The sequence below is a fragment of the Hypanus sabinus genome, chromosome 2, assembly GCF_030144855.1.
Source record: "Hypanus sabinus isolate sHypSab1 chromosome 2, sHypSab1.hap1, whole genome shotgun sequence".
NCBI classification, from domain to species: Eukaryota; Metazoa; Chordata; class Chondrichthyes; order Myliobatiformes; family Dasyatidae; genus Hypanus; species Hypanus sabinus.
Window position 1 is genome coordinate 130,432,564 of NC_082707.1, and position 23,682 is coordinate 130,456,245.

At 38.8% G+C, this 23,682-nt stretch overlaps 1 protein-coding gene across 5 annotated transcripts in view; it reads right to left on the reverse strand.

Moving 5' to 3' along the window:
• LOC132383862 (spectrin beta chain, non-erythrocytic 1-like) overlaps positions 1-23,682 on the reverse strand; it is a 319,162-nt gene that overhangs the window by 22,226 nt on the left and 273,254 nt on the right. For 3 of the 5 annotated variants that reach the window (XM_059955064.1, XM_059955073.1, XM_059955068.1), the window contains exon 33: positions 1,736-2,010. In XM_059955064.1, the coding sequence (XP_059811047.1) occupies positions 1,736-2,010 (275 nt within the window). The other 2 variants (XM_059955089.1, XM_059955081.1) reach the window with 1 other exon arrangement.

Sequence of the window (23,682 nt, forward strand, 5' to 3'; positions counted from 1 at the left end):
GCAATTATAGACCTGTCAGGTTTGACATCAGTGGTGGGTAAATTAATGGAAAGTATTCTTAGAGATAGTATATATAATTATCTGGATAGACAGGGTCTGATTAGGAATAGTCAGCATGGATTTGTGCGTGGAAGGTCATGTTTGACAAATCTTATTGAATTTTTTGAAGAGGTTACAAGGAAAGCTGATGAGGGTAAAGCAGTGGATGTTGACTATATGGACTTCAGGAAGGCCTTTGACAGGGTTCCACATGGAAGGTTAGTTAGGAAGGTTCAATTGTTAGGTATTAATCTTGAAGTAGTGAAATGGATTCAACAGTGGCTGGATGGGAGATGCCAGAGAATAGTGATGGATAACTGTTTGTCAGGTTGGAGGTCGGTGACTAGTGGTGTGCCTCAGGGATCTGTACTGGGTCCAATGTTATTTGTCATATACATTAATGATCTGGATGATGGGGTGGTAAATTGGTTTAATAAGTATGCAGATGATACTAAGGTAGGTGGCATTGTGTATAATGAAGTAGGTTTTCAAAGCTTGCAGAGAGATTTAGGCCAATTAGAAGAGTGGGCTGAACAATGGCAGATGGAGTTTAATGCTGATAAGTGTGAGGTGCTACATTTTGGTAGGAATAATCCAAATAGGACATACATGGTAAATGGTAGGGCATTGAAGAATGCAGTAGAACAGAGTGATCTAGGATTAAGGATGCATAGTTCCTTGAATGTGGAATCTCATGTGGATAGGGTGGTGAAGAAAGCTTTTGGTATGCTGGCCTTTATAAATCAGAGCATTGAGTATAGGAGTTGGGATGTAATGTTAAAATTGTACAAGGCATTGGTGAGGCCAAATTTGGAGTATTGTGTACAGTTCTGGTCACCGAATTATAGGAAAGATGTCAACAAAATAGAGAGAGTACAGAAAAGATTTACTGGAATGTTAACCTGGGTTTCAGCACCTAAGTTACAGGGAAAGGTTGAACAAGTTAGGTCTTTATTCTTTGGAGCGTAGAAGGTTGAGGGGGGACTTGATAGAGGTATTTAAAATTATGAGGGGGATAGATAGAGTTGACATGGATAGGCTTTTTCCATTGAGAGTAGGGGAGATTCAAACAAGAGGACATGAGTTGAGAGTTAGGGGGCAAAAGTTTAAGGGTAACACAAGGGGGAATTTCTTTACTCAAAGTGGTAGCTGTGTGGAATGAGCTTCCAGAAGAAGTGGTAGAGGCAGGTTCAGTATTGTCATTTAAAGTAAAATTGGATAGGTATATGGACAGGAAAGGAATGGAGTGTTATGGGCTGAGTGCGGGCCAGTGGGACTAGGTGAGTGTTCGGCACAGATTAGAAGGGCCAAGATGGCCTGTTTCCATGCTGTAATTGTTATATGGTTTATATGATCATTGGAATTCAAGGTGAGATGGCTGAGGGTGGGGTGAGATTTTATCAACACATTATGAAATGAAACTGGCAATTGGTTTCTGATTTAATTAACATATAACCAAAAAGAAATCTTTCCTTGGTGCATCTAAAGGATATCTTTGAAATGCACGGTTTGTGTGTTACATTAATTGCCCCTATAGCTTCTCAAAATTAACCTAGTACTATTTTATGGGTAGGTAAATGGTACATGAAATCGTGAACATCAGTTCACACAAGTTACTTACAGTTGAAGACAAAAGATCTGAAATATATTCCTACTTAGATCATAAGGGTGAAAATTTAAAGCCTTAAAAACTCACCTGTTTGATGCCTTCTTGTTAGGTCCTTCCAGTTCATGTTTACGTCCCAGATATCCCTCCAGCTGGGCAACTTCTTCTCTTGTGGTAAAACTGGGAAGTGTAGCTGATGTTCTGGGCTTGTCTATTTCCATTGCAGGCAATATCAGAGGTTGAAGCTTGGTGGACCTTTCATAAGACTGCTCTTCAAACTCTAATTTTTCTTCACTCTCCAAAGTTTTATCTTCTGGGCTGTCAGTACCATTTACCATGTTGGACAAATCCTCGGATGTAGTTATCTACGGAGGGTGCAGATAACACCAGAGACTGAAACACCAAGGACTTTAAAAAAAAAGTTATGACCTCTATTGTTTTTGAATTAACTCAATAACTCTGATTTGGTGATCAAAAAGCAACCATCAGAGATCCACATCATCAAGAAAATATCCTGGAATTGTATATTTTCAGCTCACAGTTAGCTTTACCAAAGTGCAACCAAACCAACAAAATATCAAATAGTTCTCACATCAGCAACTATTGATCTTAGTGTTAATATGTCAGCATGGCATTTCTTTGTTTATTAAATGAACTGCAATTTAATCATTTTAAATGAAAATGTATTTACTGAAAATAGGAAGAGAGCATTGTGTGTTTACAGAGTAACAGCGAATATGGAAATTTCACTTAATATGTTTGAAGGTAAGTTATCCTCTAAAATTGCCCATGGCCTTCATTCCCTTTTGATCCTCCTGCCTCACACATTTCTCAATGGCTCTGTGCTCTAGTGTTCACTTAAGTCAAAATTAGCACAAAGGAACGTCCACCTCGCGGCATTACATTTTAATTTCAGCTCTAGCTGTCACCCCCACGTCTGCTGCAACACCACCACCACTACTTAACCTTGGAAATTCCTGCACTTAGATGTCAGGAAATCACTGGAATCAAGGAAACAAACTTTAGTTTCTATGTTTAGTAGTGACCAAATATCAGAGAGGTTTGTTTGCAAAGAGCATTTCTAATTTTAAGCGTGGTGTTATGCTGTTGCATGTGTAACCAGCCAACAAAGAAAATACAGTTGGTAATATTAGCAAGCATTTAATAAATTGCCTCCTACATTAGCACAGGTATTTAAAATATTAGCAAGCTGATAAATGTGTTAAAATATACACAAGGTAAACACGGAGTTTCTTTGTAAATATTACTGACAGTAACCTCTGGGTTATTTATTAGTTCTGATTTCTTGTTGCAAATATCACAAATTTTTGGTAAATGGAAAATACAATGATTTTATTTTTGTTAGTGTTGCTAAAAGGTTATGTGAGTGCCTGAAAAAATTGTTAACAGACTTCTCAAATCATGAAATGAGATTATCTAGGGGTTTTTAAATATGAGTCTTGGATCACAGAATAATTTGAAATCTCAAAGTCTGCTCCTTCTGTGGAGAAAATGTGCAAACTTCCCCTTGTTTCTTATGTTGATTCATAAAAATTGGAATCAACTCGGTCCAAATCTTTGCATTTCTTTTCATGACCTTCTTGCTGTTCCAAATAGAAATGCATCCTCTGGATTACTTCAGTCTGCTGTCACAGGAAATCTATTAATTCAAGGGAAACATATCAGGTTCACAATACAGTTCAGTTCACCATTGATTTTATGCTTTATGTCATGATACAGCATCTGTTGACAAATTACAGGCAGGTGCGGTCTGCTGAATGAAAGTGAAAGGAGACTAAGTTCAGTAGACTTGTTCTTTATTTAAGGGCTGGCATTTAAAAGAAAACATTCTTTCCTTTTATCCTCCTTGCACTTGCAACTCAGAATGCAAAAGCATGTCATCACTAAGAACTTCTGCAATATTTCTTCCCAGTTTAATTAGAAGAGCTAAAAAACTTACCTGTTTTCCTGTCAGGGATACCCACCTTCGTAAGTCCATGGCAGGGTTTTCCAGGGTTGGGGTTTACCATTGATCGACGCATGTAGTTTCCTCTATAAAGATTTTAGCTTTTATTTATCAAGCACGCGGAGAAAATCCACCCATTCCAGAGTGCGGATGTACAGACTCCTTACAGGGGACGCTGGGATTGACTCTGAACTCCAATACCCCAAGCTGTAATAGTGTCACGCTAACTGCTACACCATCATGGCCCCCTTAATGCTTTCCCTCCCCTCTAAGCCTTTAAGGAGTTCTGAACTAGAAATTGTTAACAACAAATTTCATGACATCTGCTGGTGATATGATACCTGATTCTGTTTAATAAAATTAAATCTGTTGTTGTGCATTGCAGTGATAATACTTAAAATTCCAGCTAAGCATCTTGCCCTGCTTGGTTTAGTTTCATGACAGGGTAAAGGGAGGACTGGAAGAGAATAGCTACTGAAGCAGCAGTGTTGAAACGTGGAGCAGCTTCAACACTTTGGACCCAGGGAAGGGGCAGTGAGAGGGGGAAGCTCCTGGAGGAAGAACAGAATAAGAGGACATGAGTCCAGCTGTATTGTGGTATACTCTCAAGATACAAAAGGACATAGGGAGTGTAGAGGAACCAGTAATCAATATAAAATGGACAAGAACTGTGTGAGGAAAGATTGGTTAATAATATGAAAGAGGGACCCATTTGAATTAATCACATCAATCAAAAGTAAAGAAAGAGTAATAGGGTTAATTTAAATCAAAAAAGAAAAACTTCAGAGAGTAAACAAAACCAAAATACTTTACATCCATCTTCACAGAATTGAATATCTTTGATATCACAGCAGAGGAAGAAAGCATTGAGATAAAAATAGATTAAAGGGAGGCCTTAAATAGATTAGCTTCACTCAAAGGTAATGTGACCCTATCCAGATGGATCACATCTAGGCCAGCTCAAATGGATCTAGGAAACTTTCTGTCCATAGCCTTTCAAGTACTAACAGAAAGGGAAGGCTGCAACAATAGGTAATCAATTTAATGGTAATGGTGGAAAGCTCCTTGAGACCATTTCTGAGGGAAGCATTGACTAAGAAGTATGGATATTCTAGAGGGTCGGTAAACTTTGACAATCCTGATTGAGTCTTGGATGCAATTAACAAGGAAGGTTGGTGAAAAATGTTGCATTAATATTCTTTCAAGAAGAATTTGGGGAAACTGCCTCATTTTCATTGAATGTAGTAGGAGAGATTTAAAAGGAGTCATTAAACTATCTTTGTAAAGAGGTGTGTTTCACACAAAAACAAAGAGATGATAGTCTCTGAACAGGCCTTAGTGAGGATGTACAATTCAAGCTCTGTATTTCGGGAATGGCAATCAGGCGCTAGAGAGGATGCAGAGGCGGTTTACCAGGACGATATCAGGGAAGAGAAGCTGAAGAACCTGTCAATGCCCGCTTGCGCAGTTAACGCTGGTGAGAGCTACAAAGCTGCCCAGAAATTGTAAGACGCTTCAACACAGCAAACAGTGAGAAGCTATTTCCTCTGTGATAATCAGAGCTGATAGACATAAAAAATATTTTAAAAGACAGTGGGGAAAAGAGCAGTTATTTAATTACCCTGAAAAATCTTCAGATCTGATCTAATAGTGCAATGAGATTCAAAGGGAATGTTTTAATCATAATTGGACACATTTGAGAAGAAGATTAATCTGCATCTTTAGGGGAAAATGCGAGAGTATGGAACAATGTTGAAAAGACCTTTCAAAAAGATGGCTTGTGCATGATCCTGTTTGGTTCATGATTCTATGAAGCCATTTACAAAGAACAGGATTATTTGGCAGATGAATGTGGGCTGAAGTATTGTTGTAGAGGGCAGAGTTTGAGATTTTTGGATCCATGGAAGTTTGAATTGTGTCTATTTTAATGTGAGAAATATGAGAAATAAGGGTGATGTACATGGGGCTACAAAATTGTGGCCCTTTCATGAGTGTTGAAAGGGCAGGAATGGCTGCTGGGACTTACTATTTCCTAAAGTAACGGACAGAGGTTAAAGAGATGAGAGAGTCGCATTGCTAATCATGGATAAAGCAGCTGCAGAAAGGGTGCATGTCCAGGAGAGATTGTCTACTGAATCAGTGTGAGTGGATGTCAGAAATGGGAAGGGAGCACTCACTGGATTGGGAATATTCAATAGACCACCCCCACTCCCCACGCCCATAACAACAGAGGAGCAGATTGGGGGTCACATTTTGAAAGGATGCAAGAATGTTGTCACGAGTGACTTCAACTTTCCAAATATTGATTGGCATGTCCTCAGTGAAAAAAGTTTAAATGGCGGAATTTGTGAGCTGTGTTCAGGAAGGATTCCTTTTAGAGTATGTAGACAGGCCAAGTGAAGGAGAGGCCATGCTGGATTTGGTACCGGGCAATGTATCTGGTCAGGTGACAGATCTCTTGGTGGATGAGCATTTCAGAGATGGTAACCATAAGTCCTTGATGATGATTACCTGCCTTGGACAGGGATAGGAGCAGATGGTATGGGAAAGTATTTAATTGGAGGAGGGCAAATTATGATGCTATTAGACAGGAAATTAGGAGTGTAAATTGTGCACGGATGTTCTCAAGGAAATATACAATGGAAATGCACGACCGAAATGTGGGGGTTACAGATGCTGTTGACTGAAGTGTGGCGGGAGTCTGAAACATTGAGACAGCAGACAGTGTGCGCTGCTGTTGGAAGAAGACCCTGTAGTCCAGTGATTCCCCCTCTCTCTCTTTGGTGAGTGAGAGCCTGTTGGACCTCAAGTTAGGGGGCTAAGAGGAGCAAGGTGGAAGATTGGAACAGCGAAACAGCGATCCTCTTGGTGCAGGAGTGATCTCTCTCTCGCTCACTGGTGAGCGAGAGCCTCTCTGAGATACCAAAGTGTTGGGTTGTGGACTGTAGATTTTTAATGGACTCTAGATCAAGGTCTCTTTGGAAGCTTTTGCTACTGCTCGCATGAAGGTGGGTAGGAGGTTCGGTGCTTTTGCTGGTGCAAGTGGGGGTTGGAGGAGGAGGGTCATGCTTGTGCATGAAAGGGAGGGGGTCTTTGTGGTTCCGGTGTTTCTCTCATTCATTCTTCGGGGTTTCTTTTTGTTTCATGGATATAAGACCATAAGATATAGGAGAAGTAGGTCATTTGGCCCATCGAGTCTGCTCCGCCATTCAACATCTGCAAAGAGTGAGAGTTTCAGGTTGTATACTGTATACATTCTCCAATATTAAATTGAACCATTTACTTTGGGAATACTTGCATGGAGTTCTGGATAGGTTTGTGCCATTGGGGCAGGGAAAGGTTGGTAGGGTGAAGGAACCATGGCTGACAAGAAATGTGGAACATCTGATCAAGATGAAAGAAGAAGCATACTCAAGGTTTAGGAAGCAAGGATCAGATAGAGGGTCTCAACATTTACAGGGTAGCCTTAGTGGCACTGAAGATTGGACTTAGGAAAGCTAGAAGAGGCATGGGAAGACCTTGGTGAGTAGGATTAAGAAAAATAAAACAATACATTCTACATATATGTGAAGAGCCGGAGGATGGCCAAAATTTAAGTTAGATCAGGGATAGAAGAGGAAATGTGTACCTGGAATGGGAGGAGGGAGGGGAGGTCCTTAATGAATATTGTGCGTCAGTATTCCCCAGTTACAGGGAGTCCCAACCTTCTTGATGCCATGGACTGTTACCATTTACCAAAGAGTCTGTAAACGCCAGGTTGGGATTAACCTGATGAATATGAATAGGCTGAAATGCTGGAACATGATGACATCTAGAAAGAGGAAGTACTTGAACTTTTGGAAAACATTAGGACAGACAAGTCCCCGGAGCCAGAGGAGATATATAGTAGATGTTACGACAGGAAGTGAGGGAGGAGATTGCTGCATCTTTAGCAAAGATTTTTGCATCCTCACTGGCTTAGGAGTAGCACCAGAGGACTGACAGATGACAAATGTTATTCCTTTGTTCAAGAAAGGTAATGGGGATAATTTAGGATTTATAGACCACTGAGTCTTACATCAGTGCTGGGCAAACTATTGGAGCGGATTCCTAAAGACAGGACTTATGAGCATTTGGAGAAGCATAGTCTGATGAGGGATAGTCAGCATATTTTTTGTGAGTGGCAGGTCATGCCTCACAAGTCTGATTGAATTCTTTGAGGAAGCGAAAAAATATTGATGAAGGCAGAGCAGTGGATATGGTCTATTTTAGTAAGGCATTTGACAAGGTTCCCTATGGTAGACATATTTAAAATGTCAGGATGCTCTGGATGCAGGGACACTTGTCTGCGTGGATACGGAATTGGCTAGCCCATGGTTGGTAGAATAGGATAGCAGATGGAGAGTATTCTACCAAAGTAATTTTATAAATTACTTTGAGGAAGTGGAAGGGTAGTTTAGCAACTTTGCAGATGACCCAAAGGTTGGTGGAGTTGTGGATAGGATAGGAGGTTGTCGTAGGTTACAACATAACATTGTTAGGATGCAGAGCTGAACTGAGAAGTGGCAGACGGCAGTTCAATCTGAAACATGTGAAGAAGACTGGGTTAATGGCAGGATTCTTACCAGTGTGGAGAACAAAGTTCCTTAGTGTTCATATCCATAAATCCCTCAAAGTTCATTGCAAAGTACGGCAGGCAGTGGTGTGTCGGCCTTTGTTGGTCGGGGCATTGAGTTCAAGAGCCACAAAGTGATGTTGCAGCTCTGTAAAACTCTGGTTAGACCACACGTGGAATATTGTGTTCGGTTCTGGCCGTCGCATTATAGGAAGGAAGTGGAAGCTTTTGAGTGGTGCTGGGGAGATTTACCATGACAATGACTGGATTAGAGAGCATGTCCTATGAGGATAGGTTGAGTGAGCTAGGGTGTTTCTCTTAAGAGAGGAGGAGGAGGATGAGAGATGACTTGAGAGGGGTGTAGAAAATGATAGGAGGCATAGATCAAGTGGGTATCCAGAGAGTTTTCCTTAGAGTAGAAATGGCTAATACAAGGGGACAATAGAATATCTGCAGGTGCTGGAAATTCAACTGACACACACAAAGTTCTCGAGGAACTCAGCAGGCCGGGGAGTATCTATGGAAAAGAGTGAACAGTCAATGTATCAGGCCGAGCCCCCTCATCAGGACTCGAGGGGTCTACATTATTGATGGGAATACAGGGGGATATAACTTTAAGGCAGGTTTTTTTTAAACACACTGCTGAAGGCAGCGTGCACTGCCATTGGTGGTGGTAGAGGCAGATACATTAGGGACATACAAGAGATCTTAGATAGGCACGTGGATGACAGAAAAATGTAGGGCTATGTGGAAGTGAAGGGTTAGATTATATGGTTGACACAACATTGTTGGCCAAAAAGCCTGTAGTGTGCACACTCTATGTGACTATTCATTCACAGAGTCTTTAACTGCCTAATTACTGAATACAAAATAATAACTAAATTGCTGCATATTTTTAGAGCAGCAAAGACAATCAGACTAGAAAGAGTTTCCCTGTGCTTCAGTTGAAATGTTCGTATCAGACAGCTGTGAAGAAAAATGCCTGAAATCAGAAATAAAAATGAAATAGTAGAAAATTTCGATAGGTCTGGCAGCATCTGTGGAATGAGAAGCATCGTTAGTAATTTACACAAACGACTTTGATCTCTTTCCACTCATGATGCCCGACCAGTTGAGCATATCCAGTATTTTTTTGTTTCGCTTGAAGGGCTGTGACTTGTTCAAGTATTTTATTCATTTCTTTTGAAGAGTTGTTTGAGGAGATAGAACAATGATTGTATGCAACACTAGAATATCAAACTTTTGTTTTCCTGGATGCTTAATTCATGTAAATTGGCTTTATTTTCTCTCTGTTGGCAACAGCTAGATTTACAAGGCATGGGAATGAGAAAATTCAGGGGATCATTGTTGCCGATGGGATTTAACATTGGAAAGGACATTAAAATTGAAAGATTACTTTGGACTACTTTAATGACATTACATTATCCTAGCCTTTTCACTCACACATCCATAATCACATCATTGAACATTCAAGAAAATGTCAAGAGCTGATTCACTTAGAATGATTTGTTGGTTTTTTTAAAAAGAAAAACAGGCATGAAGAATTTGCAAAAATCAATTTAAACCCTGAAAAGAACAGAGATATGTTATATTATTTATTTCAGTTTGATTCATTTGGTAGCTCTCTTACCATTGGGTTCTTAATTTTGGATTGGTTTGGATAATCTGTGTGTGATATTTTGATCACATGCAGATAATATCATGAGTAAATGCTGTACTGTTGGAAGAGCAATACTGAGGGTGTGCTGCTTTAGGCAGGGGACTGGTATTCTATTACCTTAGAGGAGTAGTTTTGGGGCAGTCTGCATTGTTGATAGGGCAGTATGAAAGAATGAAGAGTGAGGAAAGCAGTACAGAAGGTGGGCTGCACTCTCAGTAGTTCTGAAGAAATGCTCCATTATTGGGATTTATTAAGAGTTATTAGGCCCTTCAAAGGAAAAATCTCTATTTCTTTTGACTTCAGTCCATGTTCAGGACATCCACACAGAAACTTTACACCACATAGTTCTCTGGGATTCTTGTACGCAAATCAGGAGCAAGCGCAATACAATAGTAGATTCAGTGTTTACATAACAAACTCCGATCCTGCACTCAGAAGTTTCCGCTAAACCGTAGTTATTTGGATACTGAACTTCACTTTTTGTTGCACTTCAAGATTGCTGTGCTTAGCATTGAAGCCAAACTGATCACCCCCAAAAGACAACGAAAACAGCTTTAACTGGTGCATAGCAACATGAATATAGTTTCCACCCAAAAAACGTGGTTTCATTCGCAATTTGCATGTGTCCCAATGGGATAATTTAAAATTTGTTGCATCTCCTGACAATTTGCTGCAGAGCAGAGAACAGTTCTTAAAGGCAGACTCCTCATGAATGAGAACAGCAAACTGTATGCTACCATGGAGGAGATAACTGGAGAAAGAACCAGTTTTCTTTGTAAGGCATTGAATAAGTTACATTCCAGGAGGGAACAAGACACACCGGAAGGGATAAAGATGAAGCAGTGCCAGAAGAAAATATGAGGACATCTCTCGAGATGTCAAGGTGACCTTTACAACACTTGCTATTCAATGCAATAAATAGCAGTTATAATTTAACACTGCCATTCACACTCACAGGTAGACAGGCATGCACACATCTTCATAATTTACTCCTATATTTTCCTATATATTGAGTTTTATAGGATGGTGTTTATATTGTGTTTTCTTTAATTATGTTCTTTATGCTTAAGCAACACAGCCAGAGTAATAATCATTTTATTCTTCTTTCAGATACTTTCAGGAATAGGGGGAAGAATACTAGATGGGAATAGGCTTCTTTTGAAAATGCAGCACCTCGCTAAGCTCAAAGACAGAGAGACCGTGAGTCACACATTAAATGAGTCCAAATGAGGCACCCACAAAATAACATTCTCAAACAAAAAAAATACACATTGCTAGTTCTAACAAACACTGAATATGTTGGATTGCATGTCACAATCACAAGTAAAGTCTGAAGTTGCCTTGTGAGTTGCTCTGGTGTGAACCAAGTAGTTGTTTTAAACAGCATCTAAATACAAGTTTCAGCAGCTTTTCATCATGTCATTCGTGCTGACAAATGGTGACCATTTTTGGACCCAGGATCTACTGTTTAAACTAGAATGCTTCAGATATGCATTCCACAGCAACTGATTTCATTAGGTGGACACTTGATGCTGTGGATCCTAGCAGGATGTGGCCCAATTTCAGCTGGAAATGATCCTAATGGGATTTAGTTGATGTCTTTAGGAAAAAATATGAAGGTGTAAGAGAGGGTGCAGGTGAGATTTATTAAAATGACTCAGATTGCAATGATTGCATGTCACTGGAAAAGAAGGTCCAATGTAACCCAATTTTGTTAGCAAGTGAGTGCTGTTATCCTCAGAATTGTTTTCATACTCTTCTATTTTGCACGGTTAACCATAGATCATTTTATACTTTTTATTGGACAGGTCAGTTTCCCTCTGAGAAATCTCATTCTTAGCCTTTAAACCTTCTCAGTTTTCTGATGTAGATGAAAACAAGGGTCATTGATTTTAAAATACCAGTTCTATTTCTTACTTTACTAATGCTGCCTGACCTGTTGAGCATTTCTGGCATTTTCTGATTTATTTCAGATTTCTGGTATCTGCAGTGTTTTTTTCAATCTCACTTTTCTTTTACTGCATCATCTTTTCCACTGCCCTGCCTTTTTACGTTGATGAGACGGGAATAGTCAAAGCCCAGCTTCATCACAATAATTATTAACATCCTACTATTAATAAAAAACTAGAAAGATTGCTCAAATAAATGACAGCAAAGATCAATAATTTACAGATACAGAAGCAAAACCATTTATGTACTGTAGTAAATCACATGCACAAGAAAATCCGAATATGCTGGAAATCCAAAGCAACGTGCACCAAGTGCTGGAGGAACTCAGCAGGTCAGGCAGCATCTATGGAAATGAATAAATTGTTGACATTTTGGGCCCAAGTCCTGATGAAGGGCCTCAGCCCAAAACATCAACTATTTACTCTTTTCCACAGATGATGCCTGACCTGCTGAGTTCCTCCAGCATTTTGTGTGTTGCTTTGTACAACAGCGACTTCATTTCAAGTTTCCCACATTATTAATCTCTGCATTTTTATCATGCTCCATCTCATTTCCTCGGTGGCTCTCCGGTCTAATTTTCTCTGTTCACATATGCTTCATTCACTATTCCTAAGTTTGCCTGTATCTCTAGTTAATAGTCTGAATTAAAGTTAATATAAAAATTAAAATAGGAAAATGGTTAAGCATTCACAACTGACAAGACATTGTCCTCTTTCCATGCACAAATGCATTTTGAGAGCTATTGCCACTATAGAGAATGAGCAGCCAAACATTGTACACAGTCATTGCAATATGTGTTAAATGACATATACCCTAACTGGAATTATATTACTGTGATGAGAATTTGGTATCATGTGCATCATATAAACTTAACATCCTGCAAAGAATATTAATGTAAATAGTTTTCAATTGTGAGAACAATTTTCCACAAACAAATTCTGAGAATGGCAGGACATTAAAAGGCCTGACCAAGGCATTAATGGAAAGCATTTGCTGAAAACAGGAAGCATTAAAAATGAGAGCATACTTTTAGCCAAGTGGCTCGTATCCCAAATAAACAAACAAATGGGAGGACAGAACATAATCCAGTACAAAATTATTAGCATAATGTATAAATGCCAAAAATATCGAGAAACAAAATCCATTATGTCTGTCACATTTTCACTCCTGCTTTTAAGTTCTGGGGAAGATTTATACTGCACTACAACATTTTCTTAAATTTACTTCACACATAGCCAGCAATTATCTCAATTAGACATCTGTTCCTTTCTTTGTGCTGATAACGCTACAGTTTTGTCGAAGTTCTTCAATGCTTTTACATCAAAAACACGTTTCTCTCCAGCAGAAATCTTATGACTTGCTCCTCTCCTCTTTAGATCTAATGACAGACTTCCATGAGGCTATTTTTCTGGTCTTTTCCTTGATTCTAAGCCATGCCCCGAAAGACAATAGGTGCAGGAGTAGGCCATTCAGCCCTTCTAGCCAGCACCGCCATTCACTGTGATCATGGCTGATCATACACAATCAGTACCCCATTCCTGCCCTCTCCCCATATCCCTTGACCCCGCTATCTATAAGAGCTCTATCTAACTCTCTCTTGAATGCATCCAGAGACTTGGCCTCCACTGCTTTCTGGGGCAGAGCATTCCACATATCCACCACTCTCTGGGTGAAAAAGTTTTTCCGCATCTCAGTTCTAAATGGCCTACCCCTTATTCTTAGACTGCTGCCTCTAGTTCTGGACTCACCCATCAGTGGGACCATGCTTCCTGTCTCCAGTGTGTCCAATCCCTTAATAATCTTATATGTTTCAATCAGATCCCCTCTCATCCTTCTAAATTCCAGTGTATACAAGCCCAATCGCTCCAATCTTTCAACATATGACAGTCCCGCCATTCTAGGAATTAACCTTGTGAACCTACGCTGCACTCCCTCAGTAGCAAGAATGTCCTTCCTCAAATTTAGAGACCAATACTCCAGGTGGGGTCTCACCAGGGCCCTGTACAGCTGCAGAAGGACCTCTTTACTCCTATACTCAATTCCTCTTGTTATAAAGGCCAGCATGCCATTAGCTTTCTTCACTGCCTGCTGTACCTGCATGCTTGCTTTCATTGACTGATGTACAAGAACACCTAGATCTCGTTGTGCTTCCCCTTTTCCTAATTTGACTCCATTTAGATAGTAATCTGCCTTCCTGTTCTTGCCACCAAAGTGGATAACCTCACATTTATCCACATTAAACTGCATCTGCCATACATTTGTCCATTCACCCAACCTGTCCAAGTCACCCTGCATTCTCATGACATCTTCCTGGCATTTCACACTACCACCCAGCTTTATGTCATCAGCAAATTTGCTAATGTTACTTTTAATCCCTTCATCTAAATCATTAATGTATATTGTAAACAGCTGCGGTCCCAGCACCGAACCTTGCGGTACCCCACTGGTCACAGCCTGCCATTCCGAAAGGGACCCATTAATCGCTACATTTTATTTCCTGTCAGCCAGCCAATTTTCAGTCCATGTCAGTACTCTGCCCCAATACCATGTGCCCTAATTTTGCCCACTAATCTCCTATGTGGGACTTTATCAAAAGCTTTCTGGAAGTCCAGGTACACTACATCCACTGGCTCTCCCTTTTCCATTTTCATTTTCATAGAAAGCTCCAGATACCCACATTTAAAAAATCAGCTCAAACCGTGTAACATCATAAGCTGAGAGAAAGAAATAACAGAGACAAGCTAAGTAATCACAATGAGTTTGCTCAGAGCAGACATTTGATGAAATTTGTTCTTTTTACAGCAGCAATACATAATCAATAACAATTACATATCTGAAACAAATAAACAAATGGAGCTAAAAGAGAGGAAGATATTGTCCATGGGTTTACAGATGGTTCATGGATAGTGGAGGGGAAGTAGTTGTTCCTAAAGTATCGATTGTACGTCTTCAAGCTCCTCCCTTTTGGTAGCAGTGATAACGGGTATGTCCTGGATGGCGAAGGTCTCTAATGGTGGATGTATTAAGGCATTGACTTTTGAAGTTATCCTGGACGGTGGGAGACTAAGCACCATGATGAAGCTGGCTGAGCCTACAAGCCTCAGCAGCTTTTCTTTTCAATTCTGTCCATTGGAGCCTCCATGCCTTAGTGACATAACCAGCCAGAATACTCTCCACGCTACATCTGCAGAAATTTGTTAGAGCATTTGGTAATATATTGAGTCCAGGGCAGATCATTGGAGATACTGACGCTCAAGAACTTGAATCTGCTCACCCTTTCCAGTGCTGATCCCTCAGTAAGGGCTAGTGTGCATTCTCCTGACTTCCTTTTCCTGAAGTCCATGATCGATTCCTCAGTCTTACTGACATCAAGTACATTGAGTTGTGCCACCACTCAACCAGTCAATCTCACTTCCGTATGCCTCCTTGTCACTGTCTGGGATTCTATCAACAACAGTTGTGTCATCGTTGAATTTATAGATTGTGTTTGAGCTGTGCCTAGCTACACAGCCATGAGTGTAGAGACAGAAGAATAGTGGGCTAATAATGTATCTTTGAGGTGTGCCTGCGTTGATTGCAGTGAGGAGGTTATTTTTGATCCTATCGACTGTGATCTCCTGATGAGGAAGTCAAGGATCCAGTTGCAGAATGAGGTACACTTTGTTGATTGGTGCTGAGGGGATGATGGTGTTGAATGCTGAACTGTAATCAAATATCAGCAACCTAACATAAATATTATTGTCCTGGTGATCCAAGGCTGAGAAGGACCAATGAAGTTGAATCTGCTGTAGACCTGTTGAAGTGGTAGGCAAATTGCAGCAGTTCAGGTCCTGGCTCAGGCAGGAGTTCACTGAAGCCACAATCAACCTGTCATAGTACTTCATCACAGTAGATGTGATGCCACCAAGTGATAGTTGTTGAGGCAGCTCTCTCTGTACTACTTGGCCACCAGTATGACCAATCCCCTTTTGAAGCAGGTGGAAACCTCCGACTGCAGGCAGCAGTGAGAATTGCAGATGTCCCTGAACACTCCAGCCAATTTGTTGAGACAGGTTTTCAGTACCCTGCTGGGTACACCATCAAATCTTGTGTGTGTTCACCTTCTTGAGATATGTTATGTTGTTGGCCTCAGAAACAGATGGCCAGGTGCTCATTGGGGATCACAGACATTATGATGTTAGGCTTCACCTTCAGGGAAGTAATGGCATGCAAACCCTGCCACAGTTGATGTGCATCCAATTGCATCTCTAACTTGACTTCGGATTGCTTTTTCACTCTTACAACACTGCACATCTTACCTGGACTTTTGTAGAGTTCTGGATCACCGGTCTTGAACATTACATTTGAGAGAATAACTTAAAATCAAAGTTGGAAAGATTAAACATAGGTCCCCTGAGTTGCACAATTGTTATAGCAGGAAAGGAGTTCCTTTGGCCTGTTTTATATATCTCTCTATATCTCTAAAATTTAGCAAGCTACCTTACCCTTCGCCTTTTGCTTTTGGACCCTTAGTAGTTGCCCTTTGAAATATGCCTTCACTATTATCAGTGACAGTGCATTCCAGACTTAAACCACCTGCTGGTTCTCCTCTCATGTCATATTTAATAGATGAAGAATGTTAATGAATCTGATTGTCATTTATCAATCACCTTCATTCTTGTTCTTGACACCCCCCCCCCACCCCCATGGGAACAATTTCTCACAATCTACTGCCTCCATACACTTAATGATTTTAAATGTCTTTGTTCTAATTTCCTCACAGTCTCTGCCCCAAAGAGAACAATCCCAGCTCCTGCATTCTCTCTATGTAGTTGAAGCTCCTTGTCCAAAGAATCGTTTTGGTAAATCTTATCTGTATCTGCTCCAAAGATTCTATACCTTTGTTAAAGAGAGATGCCCAAGAACTGGCCACAATCTTGCTGAAAAACTGATTAATAAAGATCCATAATACCTTCTTGTACTTTGTATATATAATCCCTACAATGTCATATATTTTTGTAAACACAATTGAAACTTCTCACTTTCAACAAACAATGAACATTTTCTCCAAGATGTCTCTTTCCTTGCATCTCTTTCAAAATTGTGTTTACCAGCTAATATTGCCTCTTTTCATTCTTCCTATGACAATATAACATTTCAAAATTGTCAGTATTATATTTCATTTGCCATCTATCTGTTCATTCTACCAGCTTTTTTACTTCCTTGAAACCTAGTACCATTGTTCATTAAGCCTCCATGTTCTGTATCATCTGTATATTTGGAAACTGTGCCCTATTTACCAAGTCCAAATTGCCAAAGGAAATCAATGGTCCTGTCATTCCACTGTGCAACGCCGCCTTCTTCAACTAAATTTCACTCCTTTCTTTGTTTTCTGCCAATTGTCTAACTGCCATCTATTTTTTTGCATCAGTAGCAACATGTGATTTTAGAAATAGTAATCAGGAGAAAAAATTATCTAGCACTTGAAGGTGTTTTGGTTGTTAAGTTGAGCCAGGAACAGATTTGTAAAAGGCGAATTGCATTTGACAAACCAAAGTTTTTGATGAAGCTACTGAGAACATACTTGAGAATGCAGTAGATGGTATGTTGTCCATATGGATTTTGAGAAAACATTTCAGAAGGCACTATATTTCTTACTGGCAAACAAAATTGTTTCCTATAGCATAACAAGGTCAAAGTCATCTTGATACAGTGGAAAGAACTAATAAGCTTTAAGCCTGTTGAGTTAAGCAGTCCACGACAGGCTTGGTACCTGAGTGTTATTTACTTGAGAAATTTTGGAACATTAATTGGTAAATATTTTAACACTCTTAGTTTCACATGGCAGACTCTGCATTTTTGCTGATAAGAAATGTTTAAGGAGGCAGGTGAAGTGGATGCTTGTAGTTCCATGCCTATGGCACTGTTGAAAAACACCTATGGTCTTGATATACACAGCAGAGAAGCTGAACTATGTGGAGCAACTGCATTGCCATCTCTGACACTTCAAATTTCACAGTGCAGAATTTAGGGCTGGAACAAAGTTGCTGCAAAAGGCTGTCTGTGTGAGAGTGAAAAGTTGCCAATATAAATTTATGATCTCTGTTTGAGCAGAAAGCAAGAGGGAGACCTGAGATTCATGGCAGTTGAACCAGATTGGGAGCTGCCAGCAACCTTTGTAGGCCAGATGTGGCTAAAGTTCTCCGCTTCAGCATGGAGGAGAGCCTCTGGTCTCACTTACTCTTGGATGTGATTGCACTGGAAGGGATTCAGGGGAGATGTTTCAGGATATTATCAGGATTTCTATGAGAGAGAATGTTTCCTTTGAAAATGGAGAAGGTGACCTGATTGAGATATCCAGACAGAAGGGGGATGTAGATCAGGAAAAAACATTTCCCCTTCACGTGGATCTACAGCTACACATGAGGGGCCAGATTTAAGGTGAGTGTAGGAACTTTAGCGGGGATTTGAGGAAGAATCTTTCCCCACTCAAAGCATGGTTGAAACCTGGAATACTATAGATAACAGATAATATATTAACATTTAAGTATTAAAATGAACAAGATAAAGTTAGCTATGGGCTGAACACTAAAAAATAAGACTAGTTAAGTACCTGTTGGGCAGAATAATACTGGAGGCTAAGGGGCATACTTCCACATACTTCTTCTTTGTCAACCCAAGCCCAAGTCTGATCTCTACCCTCATTTACTTGGACTTCATTCTCTTTCGTTAAAGGTTGATTTCTAACCTTGTTGGCCTCAGCATAAATAATGAGCGACTATTTTGCCTTACATTGGCAAAATTATCATGAATAGAGAATAGAATGATTGTGAATCCTTCAACAAGTGAAAGAATCTGGGGGAGCACGAACAATGCCACTCAGAAATGTTAGGATAGGGTCTGTGCATGAGTATTTGAATGAAAAAGTTGAAAGCGTAAGTCTGGAAGCATTCTGATAAAAGCTCTGTAAGCTGCTTGAATCAATGTTTCCTGAATATTAAACAAATTTTTAACCACTGCTCCAAAATAGGATGGAAGAAAGAGCAATTGACTGACATATAGATTTTTCCTCTGATCCACAGGTAGTATCGAAAAGCGAGCTAAACAAAATTTGGGGATCAGTAAAGAATTTACAACTTCCAATTTGTATAATCTTTCAAATTTACTCATTGCTTGTTGGTTGGAATATATTTATATTCATGTATTTTTTCCTCATCATCGCTATTCCTTTGTTTTTATGTTTTCCTCTGAAAGGAAGCTTGGCACCGCAACACAATATAACATTGAATACTTGGTCCAAGTAAAAACCAGCAGCTTTTTCTTCCCATCCAAATCCATTTAAAAATCATGAAATGTGGAATTATCATAAAATTCAATAAACCCAATGAACTTTGGAACAAAATCAGCAGCAATCTATATCAAACCACTGAGGGCCTTAAAAAAATAAAACACAATTTGGCACAGACACACAAGTTCACATCCTCAGTGGGCAAATACAACACATACCAGAAATTTCCTTTTAACCTTTCTGTCCCTGTCCCTTCCTTCCCGATATTAATTCTTAATTTTTTGCAGAGACAACAAAAGTAAATAAGATTAAAATCTACCTTCATTCTGATTTTTTTTTCTAGGTATATCAAATCTAACAATTTAGTTTAAATGAAACAATGTAAGAGCTTTTATGAGGAAGGTCATTATTCACCAAGGATATGTTTGTGAAGCACAACATTTAATCAGGTGTCAGCTTGAAAAGAGGATATGTCTGAACTATACTTCTGAAGGATCTTTAATAATGCTGGGAACATATAAAACAAAATCAGTTTTAAAGACATTTAATGTGTATAAGCCAGGACCAATTTCACTAGCAGTCCCTCTGAATTATTTCTTCCATCTGAAGACATGAATTTGATGCAACTTTTTTCTAAATTATCATTTATCAACCAAAGAAAAAAATTTGATCAAATTCAAGACAGCTTTCCTTTCCTCCATCCCAATGAAGAAATCTATTACAATGTTACACATTGTGCAAGCAATACAAACATTATCCTTTATCATGCCTTTAAAATCTTTAAGTTATGATTTACGAAAAAATCAAGAGTCACAAACTTCGATAGGAGAAAAGACGTACACCTGATTTGGTAGAATTATTCTTCCTGTTATGAGAATCAATGTTTCAATATTCATTCTAAACTGGAGATAATTTTAATTTTACTTGAACATAAATGCATTGTTTCCTTCCCTTAAACACTGAAATGTGTAGCTCTCTGTATTTTTACAGTTTTAATCATGCATGCTAATTACAAGCTCTATTTTATTTTAGTTTCAAATCTAGAGGACTTATGTTTAAACATTTTACAGAATAAGTACTAGTAGACAATCTACTGCTTAGATGACTTGTAAGTGGACTCTTGATTTTTGTAATTGATATGCCCAAGGACAGCCCCTCCAGAAATATTTCCCAGAAATATAACTTGGACCATTTCTTTACAAAAAAAAATTTTTGATCATGAGGCTGCGCAGATATTGGATCCCTTTTTCAGATACAACAGCATAATAGATTTTATGGTTTGCTCCTTCATTATTTATTGAGCAAGTCAAGGTGCCTTCCATTGTAATCAACACAGCAGATTACTTGTTTATTGACTGCTAATTGATCTTACTGTACATCGAAGGTATTATTTTGTGGCGTTTTTTTTTGCAGTTATGTGGCCACAATGCCTTATCTCAATTCATATCATAGGCCATATTTCATGTTATTTAAAATTTAGTTGTCAATTTCATTCATATTTCAAATTTCATTCAAAACTTACCAGGTTTGCTTCATGATAGACACTTTTCAACTTCAGTTACCTCTGCAAAGGCAAGGTGTTCCAGCATATCTTCATCTGGGTGTTTCAAACAAAATAGGGCCCACACTTATGGTCTTCCTTCTTGAGTGCTGAAGACCAGTGAGCATTGGTAAACTTGTGCTGTTAGGTCTGTGAGTTGGGTGGGTTGAGGGCTGTATTCAATGGTCAACACCACATCAAAGTTAACACTATTCAGATAATGCAAAGGAAGCTTTTTTTGTAATAAGTTTTAAATGAGTTTTGAAAATTTAAATCGGGATACATGGATTTCTTAACTTACTTTTCAGTATTCAAGAAGTCCTAATCCTTTAATCTTATAATATCAGATTCAAATTGGAACATGCTATTCATCAGTGAAATATAGAAGTACCTTCTTACACAAAAGGTAATGAAAATGTTGAGGTCTTTTGAAGCCTTGGATGCACAATCAAGGAAATTTTCAAGAAACAAATGAAGTTTTTGTATATAAGGGATATCAATGGGGATAAATCTAAGCAGATAAATGGAGTTAAGCCAAGAGCAGCCATTATCTATTGAATTGTGGCAGAACAAGCTCAAGCAGCTGGAAGATCCATTCCTGTTCCTAAGTTCTTAACTGTGTGGTTTAATTTCATAAACTGTCACAGTTCAAAGAGAACGGGTTGTTTCTCTGATAATCATAAACTCTTGACTAACTGCTTACTCTGCAGAAACTGATCTGAAGAAAGTTTTAAAATCTGTTGCATCAGATATCTGCCTGATTGGATAAGGTAATTGAGGATAATGCAATCTACCTGAAAGTTAAGACTACCCACGACATTGTAAACAAAACTATTCTTCTTGCAACACCAAGTTGGAATCTGACTTTTTTTTAAATGCTTTTTAGCTGTATCTATTTGCTGCTAACATTAGCTTTAGATGTAGCTTGATTACCTCAGACGTTTATCACATATACCACAAATAAGTCTTATTTTTCCTTTTTATCTGCTCAAACTGCTGTAATCATTGGAACAGTCTACTGATTGCATAGGATCACTATACATGCATGCTGAAATATGAAGATTCATTTAGTCCATTGGAAAGTTGCATCTACAATATGTCTGATTCCAGAAGTAACTCAGATGTCATTAAGTCAAACAAGGTTGTCTGAAATGATACAGACATAAGCACTGGGTACTTTTCAAAACTCAGCAGAACAAAATGATAAACAAATGCAAGATTGCATAGTAAACTGCCAAGTAAAATTAAAAAATTAACTGAGTGCGCTTTGGTAGCATATTAAAAGGAAAAGACAAGCAAGGATAAATACTGAAATTACTTGCAGACGGAATTGGGGAGAATTTATAATATATCATCCTTTAACTTTAAGTCTTGCTGCTATTTAGTTACATATTTGTTCTTTGAAATGCACTATTTGGAGCCAAATAGTATAGTCCCATCTAAGAGACCAGTACTCCCATGTCAGGAACTGATTTCATGCATTTCACTGCATGTTTCAATGTTTTCGATGCACACATGATAAATAAAGCTAATCTTCGATAAATTTCCCCTGCAATGTCCTAAAAAAAAAGAGCATTTCACAGCAAACAGCATAATTTTCATACATGCCTGAACTAAACCTGTTTCCCATGTGCTAGTTCCATTCATGTTGGAGTGTAGTTGATCAAACTTCTGAAGAAGTGCAAAACGTTCTGCTGGTCATCATTGTGTTTCAAGCCATGTTGAGTCAAGGAGTGTGAATCAAAACAGCAATCCAATTTCTCAGAACAATATTTCCCAAAGACTTCTGTCCCTGAATATCAGAATTTTAAAATATGTATTTATAGAAACCTGGATGCTGCCAGTTTACTGACCACCTTCATGGCACTGAATTGAGCATCTTGCCAGGCTATGTCACAGGACTTGAAAGTCAACCGTATTGGTAGGTCGTCAGACAAAAAAATAGTGGTCTAATAGCCATAATTCTGGGTATCTGATCTGAGAATATCAGTTAAAATTCAATGGCAATGTGGATAGCATAGATAATAGCCAACATTTCCCGTCTGCTGAATCTAGAGGACGTAGACTGAAGGTAAGGGGTAAGAGATTGAAGTAAGAACATTTTCACTCAAAGTGACTGTGGAGGAATATACTTCCATGGCTTTTCAAGTAACTGGACTTAAATCATCAACACACAAAAAGGGCACAGATCAACTACTGGTATAGATAGGTACCTGATGGTAGCCATAGACATGATGGGCTGAAAGGTCTGTTTCTGTAATGTAAAGCACTGTGACAAATGGATCAGGACTTGATATGGATGGCAGATCTCTGTCCCTGAAGGACATTACTGAATCAGTTGAATATTCACAATTATCCAGTCGTTTCAGTGCTTTAAAAAATCCCAGCAGTTCAAGATCAACAATATAGACTAGTGGCTAGAAATCCAGAAATTTACCCACAAGATTAAACTGACTGTTTTGAAAAGTAGCTCATATCTGGCATGTATATAAGCTGCCATATACTGGGTACCATATTCACGTTAAGTTAAACGAGTAGCACCACTCTAGGTGCAAGTATTGCTCTTCCAGGTTCTCTCTTCCTCATGTCAAGTGTCCAGAGATACAATGGACAACAGTGAGGACAAAGTGAGTCTTTCCAGATTGACTTCTATCTTTAATTTTCCACAATTTATTTTAGATTTAAAATTTAGAACTGCATTTGCTTGCTTGGCAGTATTTATACAATTTATTTTCTGTAATCTTCTTTTGCTTTTTGAATTGTTGTGCAACTTCATTTTCTACACAATAGTCAATGAAGAATGAACCATGCCGATGGAAATTGAAGGAAATGGCAAGTGACAAAATTAGGTTTTCAACAGCAGAGCAGCAGATCAAAATAAAAAGGCAAGCAACACAAACACATTTTCAACAAAAATCATGTCAAGGAGCAAGACTTTTATTTAAAATCTCTGGAGGAAAAACTGAACAGGAACATTTTTTAAGAGAACATTGTAGCTGGATTGAAAATACATTTATATCAGAATGCAAGGAAGGGAAAGTAATTGGGAAAAATACCAAA